The sequence below is a fragment of the Condylura cristata genome, unplaced genomic scaffold (genome assembly GCF_000260355.1).
Source record: "Condylura cristata isolate star-nosed mole 26May11 unplaced genomic scaffold, ConCri1.0 scaffold00015, whole genome shotgun sequence".
In the NCBI taxonomy this organism is placed as follows: Eukaryota; Metazoa; Chordata; class Mammalia; order Eulipotyphla; family Talpidae; genus Condylura; species Condylura cristata.
In genome coordinates, this window is record NW_004567116.1 from 38,635,734 (window position 1) to 38,649,566 (window position 13,833).

General features: G+C 38.4%; 1 protein-coding gene across 2 annotated transcripts in view; it reads right to left on the reverse strand.

The window, feature by feature from the left end:
• The window catches only part of RAB6A (RAB6A, member RAS oncogene family), a 68,413-nt gene extending 54,902 nt beyond the window's left edge, over positions 1–13,511 (reverse strand). Inside the window, exon 1 of one of the 2 annotated variants that reach the window (XM_004683186.2) lies at positions 12,988–13,511. In XM_004683186.2, coding sequence (XP_004683243.1) covers positions 12,988–13,057 — 70 coding nt within the window. In that variant the 5' untranslated portion in view covers positions 13,058–13,511. The remainder of the gene's footprint in view (positions 1–12,987) is intronic. The other variant, XM_004683185.2, reaches the window with a different exon arrangement.
• Between the last annotated feature and the right edge of the window lie 322 nt (positions 13,512–13,833).

Genomic DNA, 13,833 nt, shown 5'->3' on the forward strand with positions numbered 1-13,833 from the left:
CTCCTGACCGCCTGCTGCTCCCCTCAGCAGTGTACTTCGTAGATCTGCCTGTTCTGCTCCCCACTCTGTCTCTGGTGAAGCCTCTCGCCTCCCCTGCGCCTCTGGCCTGTACCCCAGTTCTGTATGCACAAATAAATCTTTTAAAAAAATAATCTAATACTGAAACACCAAACAAAACTTGAAAGCTTTTGGGGAAAAAAAGGTTTCCTATTAAAGATTAGAGAAATTATTGATAGTTATTGAGCCTCTAAAGACCAAGGTATACTAATCTGGATAATTTCTAGAAGTGGTAATGTAATTCCTAATATATTCTTCAAGAATTGTTAGGCTTTAAAGAATATATGACTTGTGTTTGTATAAAAGGTTTCCATTACTCCTATAACATAAATATGAATGAAAATTTAAGTACAGTTTCATAATTCCCAGTTACATAGGTCAGATGATATTAAAGCTGATCAAGTACTTTTTGTATTTTCTAACTTTTCCCATAGTAGCTTAAATCACATACTATGATTTTTTTAAGATTTATTTATTTATTCATACAGAGCTGAAGTACAGGCCAGAGATGCGGAGGGTGAGAGGATTCACCAGGGACTGAGTGGGGAGCAGAACAGGCAGATCGACAAAATACACTGCTGAGGGGAGCAGCGGGCTGGTCAGGAGAGGTCTGCCGCACCATGTGGTCACCATGTGGTCACCTCCGGGGCAGGCGGGGATCGAACTCATGCGGAAGTGGCTTAAGCTTCTTAGTGCAGTGCTTTAACCTGCTGCGCCACCACGGAGGGCCCCACATACTACGATTTTAATAGCAGAGTTAAGCAAAGGACAACAACCAATATTATCTGAGAGTTGAGAAAGGTACCTAGGGACCACAGTAGAAAAACTCAGTTGCAAGCAAAATTTATTGCAGATCATAACCAAGATGTCTCACCTAGATGATAAAATTCTCTAACAAAACAGAAATTCAATTAAACCAAGCTAACACTGCTTCAATATAGGCAACATAATATTAAAGTTAAAAAAACCTAGTGTAGCAGACCTTTCCTGATCCACCCGCTGCTCCACTCAGCAGTGTTCTTCATCAGCAGCCTGTTCTGCTCCCCACTCTGTCTCTGGTGAATCCTCTCATCGCCCCTGCACCTCTGGCCTCTACCCCAGTTCTATATGCATAAATAAATAAATCTTAAAAAAAAAAAAACCTTAGTAGCATTTCTCTGAAACCTGAAGATAAATATTTTGTTTTTCCTAAAGTTAAAAACCAAACCAAAAAAAAAAAAACAAAAAAAAAAAACCTGTAATTAGTGAGGATGAATTTAGTTGTATACAATATTTGTCATAGTAATTTTAATTTTACACATTTGTGGCTCAAAATAAAAGTGTTTTGTTGCTTTATAGTAATCTTTATGTTATGGACATTAGATCTAAAGCATGAGCTTCCTGGATAATGCAATGGAGATATCCAAAGTAAAAGACAAATAAAATATGAAAACAGAAAAGATACACAAAGATAAAGAACAGTTACTCCTAACAAAACTAGCAGTGAACAAATATTTTAATGTCTAGATAGCTACTATTTCTCACTTCATTCCAAAACACTAAGTGCTAGGGAACGAGGAAATTGGGAAGAAGGCTGGAAAAAATTGCAATTAAGAGTAATGTCCTGACCTCAAAGAAGGTTACAAATCCACCAAAAAAGACAAATAAGTACTTGTATGAGAATGAATAAGGGAAGAAAATACTATGCAGAGGCTGTATCATGCCAGAGACAGCTTTCTTCAATTTATAAAACATCCCAATCTTTAACAAAAGTTAAAAATTCTTAGCAAGTATTCAAGGACTTTTTAAAGCAAACATAAGCCAAACCTAACTCATCTCCCCTTGCCAAACACAAATTTCATCTGACAATGGGCTAATAGTTATGCTTCAAGTGTAGTGTGTACCTTGGAGCCTTTGAGATTTTGCTCATGTAACCTAATTTTGTGGGCGTTTTCTTACCTGTTTGCATTATGAACTTACAAATTTAATATTGTGTATGGCTCTCACTGAAGGAAAGCAAAACTAAGTTATCTTTCAAAATTACTTTCAGCCTAAAATTACATTTTACTAGTACTTGAGATGAAGGAAGAGCTTTTATTTTATTCTTACAATATCCACCTATGAATGTATCTTAAGGATAAAAAAAATGAGTTGAAAATAATGTGTACACTCAAAAGTCCAGTGGAAAGTTCAAAGTAAGTAGTAGCTTAAGACTCACTTTATCAATGTTTACTTAAAAACTTAAGTCTAAGTGTACATACCTAATATAAGTAAAAGTATAAGCCATTTTTCTTATGGGAAAAGAAAATTGGCAGTATAAGGAACCAAATTATCTTGCTCATGCATTTATTTACTAGTTAATCTCTCAACTATAAATGGTTAAGCTGCAGAACAGGACATTCATATACCTTGTTCTTGGCTATACTTAAAACATTGGTACCAGCATAGCAATGAATGAATGAAACAATGAAAAGATTAATACCAAGGTAGTTCAAAGCCTAATACATACAACAGTCTTACATTCTTGGGAAAATCATAGTAAGTATAGCTTAAAGGGATATACTTATAATCAAGCTCAGGAAAAAGAACCATTAAACTAGAATGCCAAACTGCTATACGTGTATAATTGGTTTGGTATATATTTTGATAAAGAGTTCACCTTATTTTAAAAAATCTAAATAATTATTGTTTAAAACAATAACACCATTAACATACTCAGGGATTTCATACACACTTAAAATACACACAATAAAGTCAGGAGCAGTGGTAAGTGGATTAAGAGTTCTAAAAGTCTTGTGTTATCCAGAAAGATAAAGGAATCAATTTAACTGTATTTCATAGTTGCATGCCACAACTTCTAGAGTTATCAATGAAGGGGAAAAGGAATGTTAAACTTCCTAATTAATAAAGGATAAGCAATGATAACAAGAGAAAAAGATTATATAGAGAGGACAAAAGAAAGCACAGTAAATAAGACGGTAGGTTTATTTAAAATCCAAATTTATAAGTCATTACATCAAATGTTCTAATACTCCAATTTTAAAAACAGATTTTCGGTCTGGACAGACACAAAACCTAACTAGATGATTACATATCAAACCTAGGTATATAAAAAGATCAAAAGTAAAAAAGAAAAATATAAATGCTATGAAAACGCTAGCCAAAAGAAATGTGTTATACATACACTAATATCAAAGTTATCAGGGTAAAAGTTTTTACTAGAAATAAAATGGAACCCCTGATGAAAGATCCAATACTCTAACCTAACAGTTCCAAATACACCTAAATTAAAGTGCCAAAAACATATAAAAAAAGAAAATGGTAACAACTACAAAGGTAAATTATCTTGGGGAATTTTAGCACACCCCTCTCAACAACAAAATAGGAAAAAAGCCAATAAGGACAAAGAATATATGAACCACATAATTAATAAAACTGACCTAATGAAAATATTTAGAATTCTATAAGATACATACAGATAACCACAAAATGTATATATTTTTTTCCAGGCAAACAGTTTTTTTTTTATGTTTTTTTTAAGGTTTATTTATTTGTGCATACAGAACTGGGGTACAGGCCAGAGACTCAGGGGTGGCGAAAGACTTAACCAGAGACAGAGTGGGGAGCAGAACAGGCAGATCCACGAAGTACACTGCTGAGGGGAGCAGCAGGAGGTTCAGGAGAGGTCTGCCACACCATGTGGTCGCCTCCAGGGCAGGAGGGGATCGAACTCATGCATAAGTGGTTTCAGCTTCTTAGTGCAGTGCTTTAACCCGCTGCGCCACCAGGGAGGGCCGCTAACACAGAATATTTTAAATGATGTGACATGTGGACCACTAGAAAGTCTCAAGATAATTAAAACCAGTGACAATATATTCTCTGACCATAATGCAATTAAGGTAGAAATCAATCAAAAATATAAATATGTGGAAAAAATCCCCAAATAATTATTGTTCAATATTTTAACATTTGTATGGACAACCAAACAGGGAAGTTTTCTCCTTTTCCCACTCCCCTCCAATGTCATATAATAAATTGATTTATGTAATACAGAAGAAATGAGTCAGATATGATCTGACAAAAAGGAAGTTTATACTGAAGCAAGGGTGGCCAACTAACCCTAGCAAAAAGTATTTAATTATCAAAAAATGATTCTATAAAACCCAAAATAGAGTATGTTAAAGCAATTTTGTTCGAGCACTTTTAACTTTTTTTTTTTGAGTACTTTTAACTCTTTTAAGGAATCATTTCTCTTTTTGAAAAAGGAAGTACTCTACAGGTTATTTCATACTAATCTAGTATTTCTATAGTTAGAAATTTCTTCCTTACCTGACTTAAATTCACTCTCAGCTCATGTCTGTCTCTTCTTATTCAGACCTTAGAATTGCAAAGTAGGGCCCTCCCTGGTGGCATAGCACTAAGAAGCTAAAACCACTTCAGCATGAGTTCGATCCCCGCATGCCCCAGAGGTGACCCACTTGGTACCGCAGACTTCTCCTGACCTGCCCAGTGCTCCCCTCAGCAGTGTACTTCGTGGATCTGCCTGTTCTGATCCCCACTCTGACTCTGGTGAATCCTCTCACCACCCCTACATCTCTGGCCTGTACCCCAGTTCTGTATGCACAAATAAACAAATCTTTAAAAAAAAGAATTGCAAAGTAATTAACTCTCACCTTTTCTGTAAGATGATAAATCGCTACAAATCTAATGACTTTTTTCACTAGTACTTTTGCCATCTCATTGGGCAACTGTCATTTGAACACCATGATTAAATAAACCTGTTGTTTTTCCTTATGTATAAATATTTTGAAATGATTAGTAACTCGGTATCAGTCAGCAATACAATCATACAGCAAGTTTCATCAAAGTCATTGAACTTTACTAGAATTTCTAAGAATAAGAATTACATTAATAATTCTGTCATAGGGCCCTCCCTGGTGGTGCAACCGGTTAAAGCACAGCACTAAGAAGTTAAAGTCACCTCAGCATGAGTTCAATCCCTAGCCCCAGAGGTGATCCACATGGCACAGCAGACTTCTCCCCTCAGCAGTGTACTTCGTAAGTCAACCTGTTCTGCTCCCCACTGTCTCTGGTGAAGCCTCTTACAGCCCCTTCACCTCTGGCCTGTACCCCAGTCCTGTATGCATAAATAAATAAAAATCTTTTTAAAAATTAAATAAATAACCATCTATCTAGTCATAATAACTGAAGAGTGTTCTATTATTAAAAAAAGAATTTTGTCATATACAAGCTTGCAGACAAACAATATATCTGAGACATACAGCAGGGGAGAGGGGAGAAGAAGGGTCAAAGGAAGGGAGGGAAGAGCACAAAGGACTAAGGTGATGATTTACTAGTGATGTGACAGGAGATTTAGAGGGGCTAACCTTGAGGGGAGCAATCAAATACTGTACAAAAATGAACAATGTAAGAAAAAATCAAGTGTGTATATACATGTAAAAATATTCTGCGACACATTTGTATTTTTTTAAAAAGGGAGTATTTTATTATTATATAAATTATGAAAGTCCAGTACTGCAATATACTTGAGGCAGTTAACCTTATCTAACTGACATGTTTATAAAACTCAACTCTCCAGAGAGGATTAGTATCTTCATTCTTTTTTAAAAAAAAAAGATTTATTTATTTATGCATATAAGAACTGGGGTGCAGGCCAGAGGTGTGGGGAGTGGGGTTGGGAAGGTAGGGGGAGTTGAACGATTCACCGGAGCAGGCAGATTGACCAAAGTACAATGCTGAGGGGAGCAGCAGGTGAGACAAGGGAGGTCTGCTGTGCCATGCGGGCCACCTCCCTGGCCAGGGATCAAATTGTGCTGCAGTGGCTGCAGATAGCTTCATAGTGCTGCACTTTAACCTCTTACACCACCTAACTATCCTGTACTTCCTGCACATGTTTCACCTATATGAAGTATGTATCAAAGAATGTATAGTTTAGTGATTTTAGTACTAGAACTCAAGAACCAGACTACTGAGGTGAAATCTCAGTTTGGCCACTTAGTGTGTATGGTTGCAGCAAATTATTTAACCTTTCTAATGACTCACCTTCCTCATGATAAATGAAAATAATAGTACAATCAACAGAACTGTTTCAACTTTTTATTTGGAAATAGTTAAGTTTTGAAAAAACTTATTTCAATAGTTTCTACACTAGTGTCTTTTTTTCTGTTCCAAGATCAAATCCAGGAGCCTTCATTACATTTAGCTGTCACACCTCCTATATCTCCTCTCATCTGTGATACTTCCTTGATTTCATGACCTTAATACTTTTGAATATTGGTCAGTATTTGCATAAAGTCCCTCAACTTAGATTTGTCTGATATTTTCACAATTTTGGTAAAATAACCATAGAACTGGTATGCCTTTCTTTGTACACTATACCAGAGCATATGTAATGTTATCCTAATATCTTATACCTAGTGACATTAACTTTGATCACCTGGTGATGATGATCGCTATAGTTTCTCTACCATAAAATTACAGTTTTTCCTCTACAAATAAAAAAACTCAGGGGAGATACACTGATATAATACATATATCGTCTATTTTCTCAAACGTTTGCCCACTAATTTTAGCATTCATCAAGTGGAACTTGCCTTCAGCAATTATAATAATGGTATTCTAATGGCAATTTTTTATGTCATTCCATCTACATGAATTAAAATTCTTCTATAAGAGCTGTCCTTTGAATTGATTGATGAGTTTGTGGATATCTTTCTTTTCTTTTTTTAAAAAAGATTTATTTATTTGTGGATATCTTAACTTGAAGGATAATCCAAAATTATTATTTTGTTGCTCAAATTACCACAACTTTCCCTATCATGGGCTCTTTTCACATTGATCCCTGTGTCCTTTCATCCCAAAGAAATTAAAAGCTCATTTTGTATTTCCCTACACCAGACCTGATATCAATCACTTTTGCAAAAAGCACAATGGATTAGTTTTAAGGATTAAATTAGTTAAAAGTATAAGTACTTACAACAAAGGCCTGATATGTAGCAATCAAATGTCAGTTGCTATTATTACAATTACTCAAATAGTCTAATGTTAGGAAACCATGGATTTACTCACAAAATTAAAATAGTCTGACTATCTAAAAATTTAGTTTGGTAGAGAATACACTTTTAACCATTAAGATTGTCAAAAGATGTTCTATAGTGTCTTATATTTGGTTGCAAAGGATCATTCATTTGCATGCTACTCTTAAACTGTCACAAATCAAGAGAAGAACAAATTTATTTTCTCACTGTTCTGGAGGCCACAAATCTGAAATAACTTTATTGATTCATTATATGGTTATCTATACAAACACTATACTAGACACCAAGGGTGTGTAGCCTTAAGTAATGTAGATATAAATATCTTTATTCCAAAGGTGGCCTGAAATCTCTCCAAAGCCATATCATTCTCTATTTCCCTGTTATAATCAACTTATTTCATCTTCATCATGTAGACAACTGAAAGTGTATATCCACAAATTTTGAAGAGGCGTCCTTCAGTTTTTTTTTTTTCGTCCTTTCGTTTTAAGGGAAAGGTTTATTAGCTACATGAGGCTACTGAATTAAAATGAAATAAAATTGTGTTGCACCAGTCATCATGTTAAACAGCACAAATATAGAACCGTTTCACTGTCAAAAAAAGACCAATTGGGCCCTCCCTGGTGGCGCAGCGGGTTAAAGCACTGCACTGAGAATCTAAAGCCACTTCCGCATGAGTTCAATTCCCTCCAGCCCCGGAGGTGACCACATGGTGTGGCAGACCTCTCCTGACCACATGGCGTGGCAGACCTCTCCTGACCCGCCCGCTGCTCCCCTCAGCAGTGTACTTCGTAGATCTGCCTGTTCTGTTCCCCACTCTGTCTCTGGTGAAGCCTCTCACCGCCCCTGAGCCTCTGGCCTGTACCCCAGTTCTGTATGTACAAATAAATAAATCTTTAAAAAAAAAAAAAAAGACCAATTGAATAGCAATAATCTAGAGATCCCTGAAATATTAAGTATCAAATGGAAATGTAATAGAAAAAAAAAAGTATCCTCAAAATGAAGACCTCTGTGAATAATTATCTCTATGAACATCGAGAATATATCAAAAGAATATATCAAAAGATAGCTTCTCATCTTTTAAAGGGCATAACCAAATACTGGCAAAGGTAGGCTAAACAACAGTGATACAGAGGAGAGGACGTATATGCTTAGATGAAAGATTAAGTCGTGAATTGATAGTTACTGAGCTGAGTAACAGTTCATGGGGGTTAATGATGCTTTTCTCTGTACATTTTTTGCATGCTTAAAATGTTCTATAATAGTGGCCTAGGGGTTAAGTTTAAGCCTAATCGCCCATTCACCACTTTGGCCTGAGTTCAAAGCGCCAATCAGGGAACTAAACCATATAAAACACAGCAGACTGCTCCTGTCTAGCCTGCTGCTCCCCTTATCAGTGTATTTCAGTAGATCCACTCATCTGTTCTGTTCCGCACTCATCTCTTGTGAATCCTCTCACCCCCTGTACCTCTCGCTTACCCCAGTTCTTGTATGTATAAATAAATCTTTTAAAAAGAAATAAAACTTAATAAATTGAAAAAAAGTCGAGAAAAACTTTTAAGAATTAAAACAAAGAAGATGAGAGACAAAAATGTAATTGGAAGATCAATCAAAAGGTCTAGTAAGAATTCCAGAGAAATGAAAATGTAAGGATATAAGTCAAGAAAATTTCCTAAAATGTAACATATGTTTCTAATTTGAAAGGACTTTTTAAAGATTTATTTATGCACACAAGAACAGGTCAGTGGTGCAGGAGGTGAGAGGATTCACCAGAGACAACAGAGGAAGCTGAACAGCAGATCTACTGAAATACACTGCTGAGGGGCGCAGCAAGCCAGACAGGAGAGGTGTACCATGACATGTGGATCACCTCCCTAGCCAGAGTGCTGCAGATAGCTTCACAGTGCTGTGCTTTAACCCCTTGTACCAACAGACACTATGATAGGTGCTTAGAAACTTGAGACTTTAAGGAAATGATATATAATTAAATCTGTCACAGCCCAAAGAATCTTAGGAGACCTAAAAACTAAATCAAATGTGATATTCTGAATGGGATTCTGGAAGAGAGGAAAGGCTTTAGATAAAACTGAAGAAACCTAAATAAAATACGAACTTTGGTTAGCAATGTATCAATGCTGGCTTATTAAAACTACAAAAGATTTATATATGAGATGGTAATTACAGAGGAAACTGAGTATACAGGAACTCTGTCTTTGCAAGTTTTCTATAAATCTAAAAAAAGCCTATTTAAAAATAAAAAGTAGAATGGGAAAATAAAAAATAGAACAGCAGGTGAAAATGTTATTAAGTGTTCAGGGTACAAAATAACAATTTCTAAGATCATAATGGGATCCTAACAAGAAAAAATTCAGGATCACTCATCTAGCTAGTCTAAACTAAACTTTTCACTACACCCAATACTCTTCTTTACCTTTTTGGTAATAGGAAAATGGGAAAAATGAGAAGTACTAGGGCAGGTAGGTGTTTCCTAAATTTATGTTTTTTTAATTTATAACCAGTAGCATTTATTTGTAGTGAACTCTTCCAATGTAAACCATCAGTGACATTCCAAATAGTGCCTCTGCAATTCAAGACTGACAATATAGCAATGTAAGATAAAGAGATGCCTTTGATACTTCAGATTCAAATTGTGGTTTTCAAGATTCCTTTACTAAACCACGTAACTCCTGCAATATAAAGAATCAGAAAAATTTATAGGATTACCAAGACTGATGTCATTAACTCAATCTGAGGCTTCATGTACTGAAACAACTCATCTCCGTTTTAGAGCACAGAACTCTACATTTTTTATAAGCTACATAAAACAGTCTGCCTAACTTCAAATCCAATCCATGGACACATCGTTAATACCATCTGACATACTTTTTATGTGTTTAACAAAGTAAAACTAATTTTGCTCAACTAAAAAAAAAGTGCAAAATTCAGATCAGTTTTTTATTTATTTAATGAAATGGTAGGGCCCTAAGTTATTTGGTGTTTTGCTGGCACTTTGTACATCTGGAATATCCCTGCATACAACTATTAATTACACGAGGGGAAAATGCAGACTTCACTGTAGCAGAGGCTATCAGCTTTGATAACTATTAGTGTCAATCATTCACGAACCAAATAGTTCTGAAAGCACTATGTTAGGTACCAAACCAAAAAAAAAATTATTGCTTTTTTAATCTACAATTCTTCTTAAGTTTGGTAGCATTAGTTTATGGCATTGTATAGGTTTTTAACCTTCAAGGGACTTGCATTCTGCTGTGGTAAATAAACAAAAACAATCATAGAGAAAATAAGATAATTATAAATGTGGTATTGCTACAATGCTAAATGCTATTAAGGAAGCAAACGACTTCGCAACAGATTGGTCTTTGAAAGCTAAACTGTGGAACTAAAGCCTAAAAATAAATAATTAATGAAGAATTACATCAATTGACTGGGTTCTACACATCTTTACTAATGCATAAGAAAATTATAGACACTGCCCATAAAAATAGAGATCTATCTTTCACTGTCAAAGCTAGGGGATGGCATTATTTAGCAATATAGTAGACCTCAAAAGACAATTAACCTCATAGTTCCAAAGTTAAAAAGCATGTAAACACAATCCTAAAAAATACAAGAATCTATGAAATCATGACAACTAAATATACTGTAGTATTCTATTTGAATGCTGAATCAGAGAAAGACAAAAACTAAGGAAATCTGAATAAACTATGGCTTTAGGTAAGTAGTAACATATTGGTTTATGAATTTAACAAATATATCTCGTTAACGTAAGATTTAATAATAGAGGACACTGAATGGGGCTTTATGGGAACCCAAAGCAGTTTTTCTCTAAAGATGAAAATGTTCTAAAAAATAAAATTAAAAAATTAAATACTTCAGGAATTACCTAGTTAGTAAAGATTTAAAGAAAAAAAAAACACAAAATCCCCACAATGTGAATTAAAATATAAACATTCAAGAAATTCAAAGGAAACTTGCATATAAATTATGACCTATAGTCACTTAAATTATGATTTATATTTATACTAATATCTCCCTAAGACAAAGATTAATGGATTTTTCATTCAAACTAAATAGCTCTGCATCATAACATAAGACAGGCAATAATATCCCTAGAGTGCACAATAAGCACTTTAGATTCTATTTATCAATAATGAGGAATATGCTCTATTTTATGTATAGCACTCTTCTGAAATGTCTATATAACAGTTGGACCAGGATCAACCCCATAGGTTTTACCAAGTTATTCACCTAAAGGAATAAGCTTAGACTGATTTCAGGAAAACTCATAAGCAAAGAGAGTTTATTTTTCTTGGTAAGTAGCAAGAGGTTAAGATTGTGTCTGAAGAAGAAAAATTACTTCCCAAGACCAAATGCAAGCAATTTTGCAACTTGTATTAACCTACCTTAATGCCATACAAATTAATATAAACAGTTCAAGGTAGTAATACAAACTATGATTTATATTATCGTTCTCACGATCTAAAGTAATTATTTTCTATAAACTAAGACACCTTGCAGGTAGTCAATGATTAATAACTTGGGAGAAACCAGTCTTACAATGTCTGAATTTTAAAGATGGCCATGAAAAGTGTGAGAAAAACAAAAGGGAGAGATGAGCTCGAAACTGAGCGTCGAATTTACATAAAACAGCTTAAAAATTGCAGTTAACACAGACATTAAAAGACACTAAAATCTGGATCGCAAAATCAGGATCTTGTATCTAACACGAAGTATGTGGACAGAAGCCTGACCAGATAAATGACACAACAATTTCACTCATCAGACACCATGGACTATTAAGTATAAGAGTCATTTAGGTGAAATGACACTGCGTATTTAAATCTAATTTAGGTAACTAGATGATGAATTTATTCCTACACTACTCCATTACTCTCTAACCCTAAAAGAAATCCTACAAAGGTGTTGGTTATTCTCAAACCTTCTCTCACAGGAATCCTAAATACATAATTGGAAAATACTCAGGAAGAAACGGAATAATTAACATGTCCCCAGTATTCCTGTCTGCACCTCCATGAAGAGATTAAGACACTGTTTTATGCTGAAACGAGATGTGAAAAATTCCAAGTAAAATGATCATGACATAGCATCTGGCGGAGATCGGAAAAGCATTTACACTGCCAAAGAATTGTCAGTGATGAAAGTCAAGAGAGGAATAAGAGGTTTTCCAACAAGCCACAAGGCTAACCCAAGGGGCACTGCCGCCACTACCCCAACACCCACCCTCCCTCCCCGCCCCCCGCAACACTCCATCTCAAGTCGCCTCCAATTCACATATATTTCCTCTCTAACCCAGAAAACCATCCAAGAATATTCTCCGACAATCAGCTCCCACCTTCCACAAGATTCGCACTTCTAAGGGTCAAGCCTCTGGGGGAAACAACGCCCTAATCCCACCCTCCTTGCCCAAGGTTGAAAAGGGTTTGGTTCCCCAAAGTGGTGCTTCCCGGGGTGGGCCTCACAGTACAGACGAACTGGGGAAAGAGCAAGGAGTAAGGGTGGGGCTCAAGGAAGGAGGCTGGGTGGGTGAGACGACGGAGCCCAGAGGAAGAAAGAGATGGGCAGGAGGCTGGGGCTGGGCGGGGTGAGGACTGGGGAGGGCAGATCGACGGAGAGGGCCGGGCTGCGGGAAAAGGAGACCGCAGAGTGAGGGACGGAAGGGTCAAAATCCGACTACGGATCACGACGAGGAGGAACCGGTGGCCAGGGGCGGTTGGCGAAGCCCAGGAAGGGCTGGGGGTGGAACCGGGCGCGAACGCGAGGCCGGCAGGGAGTCTCCGCAGACCGAAGGGCCGCACTGGGGGCGGTGCGGGAAAGCCGCGGCCGGCAGCCGGGAGTGGGAGAGCCACGCACTCACCGCTCTGCTCCCCCAGGAACACCAGCTTGAATTTCCTCAGCGGATTCCCGAAGTCTCCGCCCGCGGACATGATGGAGCCGGAGGAGCCGCCGCCGCCTCAGCCCAGAGACCTCCCGGACCGACGCTGCTCCAACCGGCGGACGAGAAAAGCGAGAGGAAGGGCGGGCGCCGCGCTCTCTCGGCCCCTGCAGGGCCCGGCGGCGGCGCAAAGCAGGAGAGCAGGACTCTCCAAAGCCAGGCAGCCGTCGCCGCCTCCTCCCCGCAGAGTCGCCTAGCACCAAGCGAGGCCCGTGGCTGAGAAAGGAGGAGGGCGTCGGAAACAACTAAGGGTCTGCTCGGGATTCCCAAGGCTAGAGCCGTTCCCTTCTCAGCACCGGCTCTGACACCCGGCTGAGAGGAGGAAAGTGGCGGAGTCGGAGCCACTGACGCGTCGGGGTCCTCTCACACGCTGCGCCTCAGCTCCCACCGCTGCCGCCGCCGCAGCCCAACCTGCTGAGTGCGCGAGCCTCTGGCGCGGCGCGGGGCGAGCCCGGGCGCGAGCCTGCCGCCCAGCCGGCCGCCAGCGTGCGTGCGTGCGTGAGTGCGTGAGTGCGTGCGCGCGCGCCAGCCAGCGCCTTCCGGATGTAGGCGGTGCTCCCGGCTCCTCCCGAAGGCCCAGACGAGGACAGGTTAGATTTCAACCCGCGATGGGAGAAGCAAGGAGGAGGCGGGCAGAGCCCCGCGGAAGCAAGGGGGTGGAATAAGAAGCACGTCGTCACTTAAGAGATGCGCCAATTGGAAAGGCCACGGGCTGGCAGGGCAGGCAGTGAGGTGGCCGCGCGAGAGCGCGCGCGCCGTTCGCGCGGT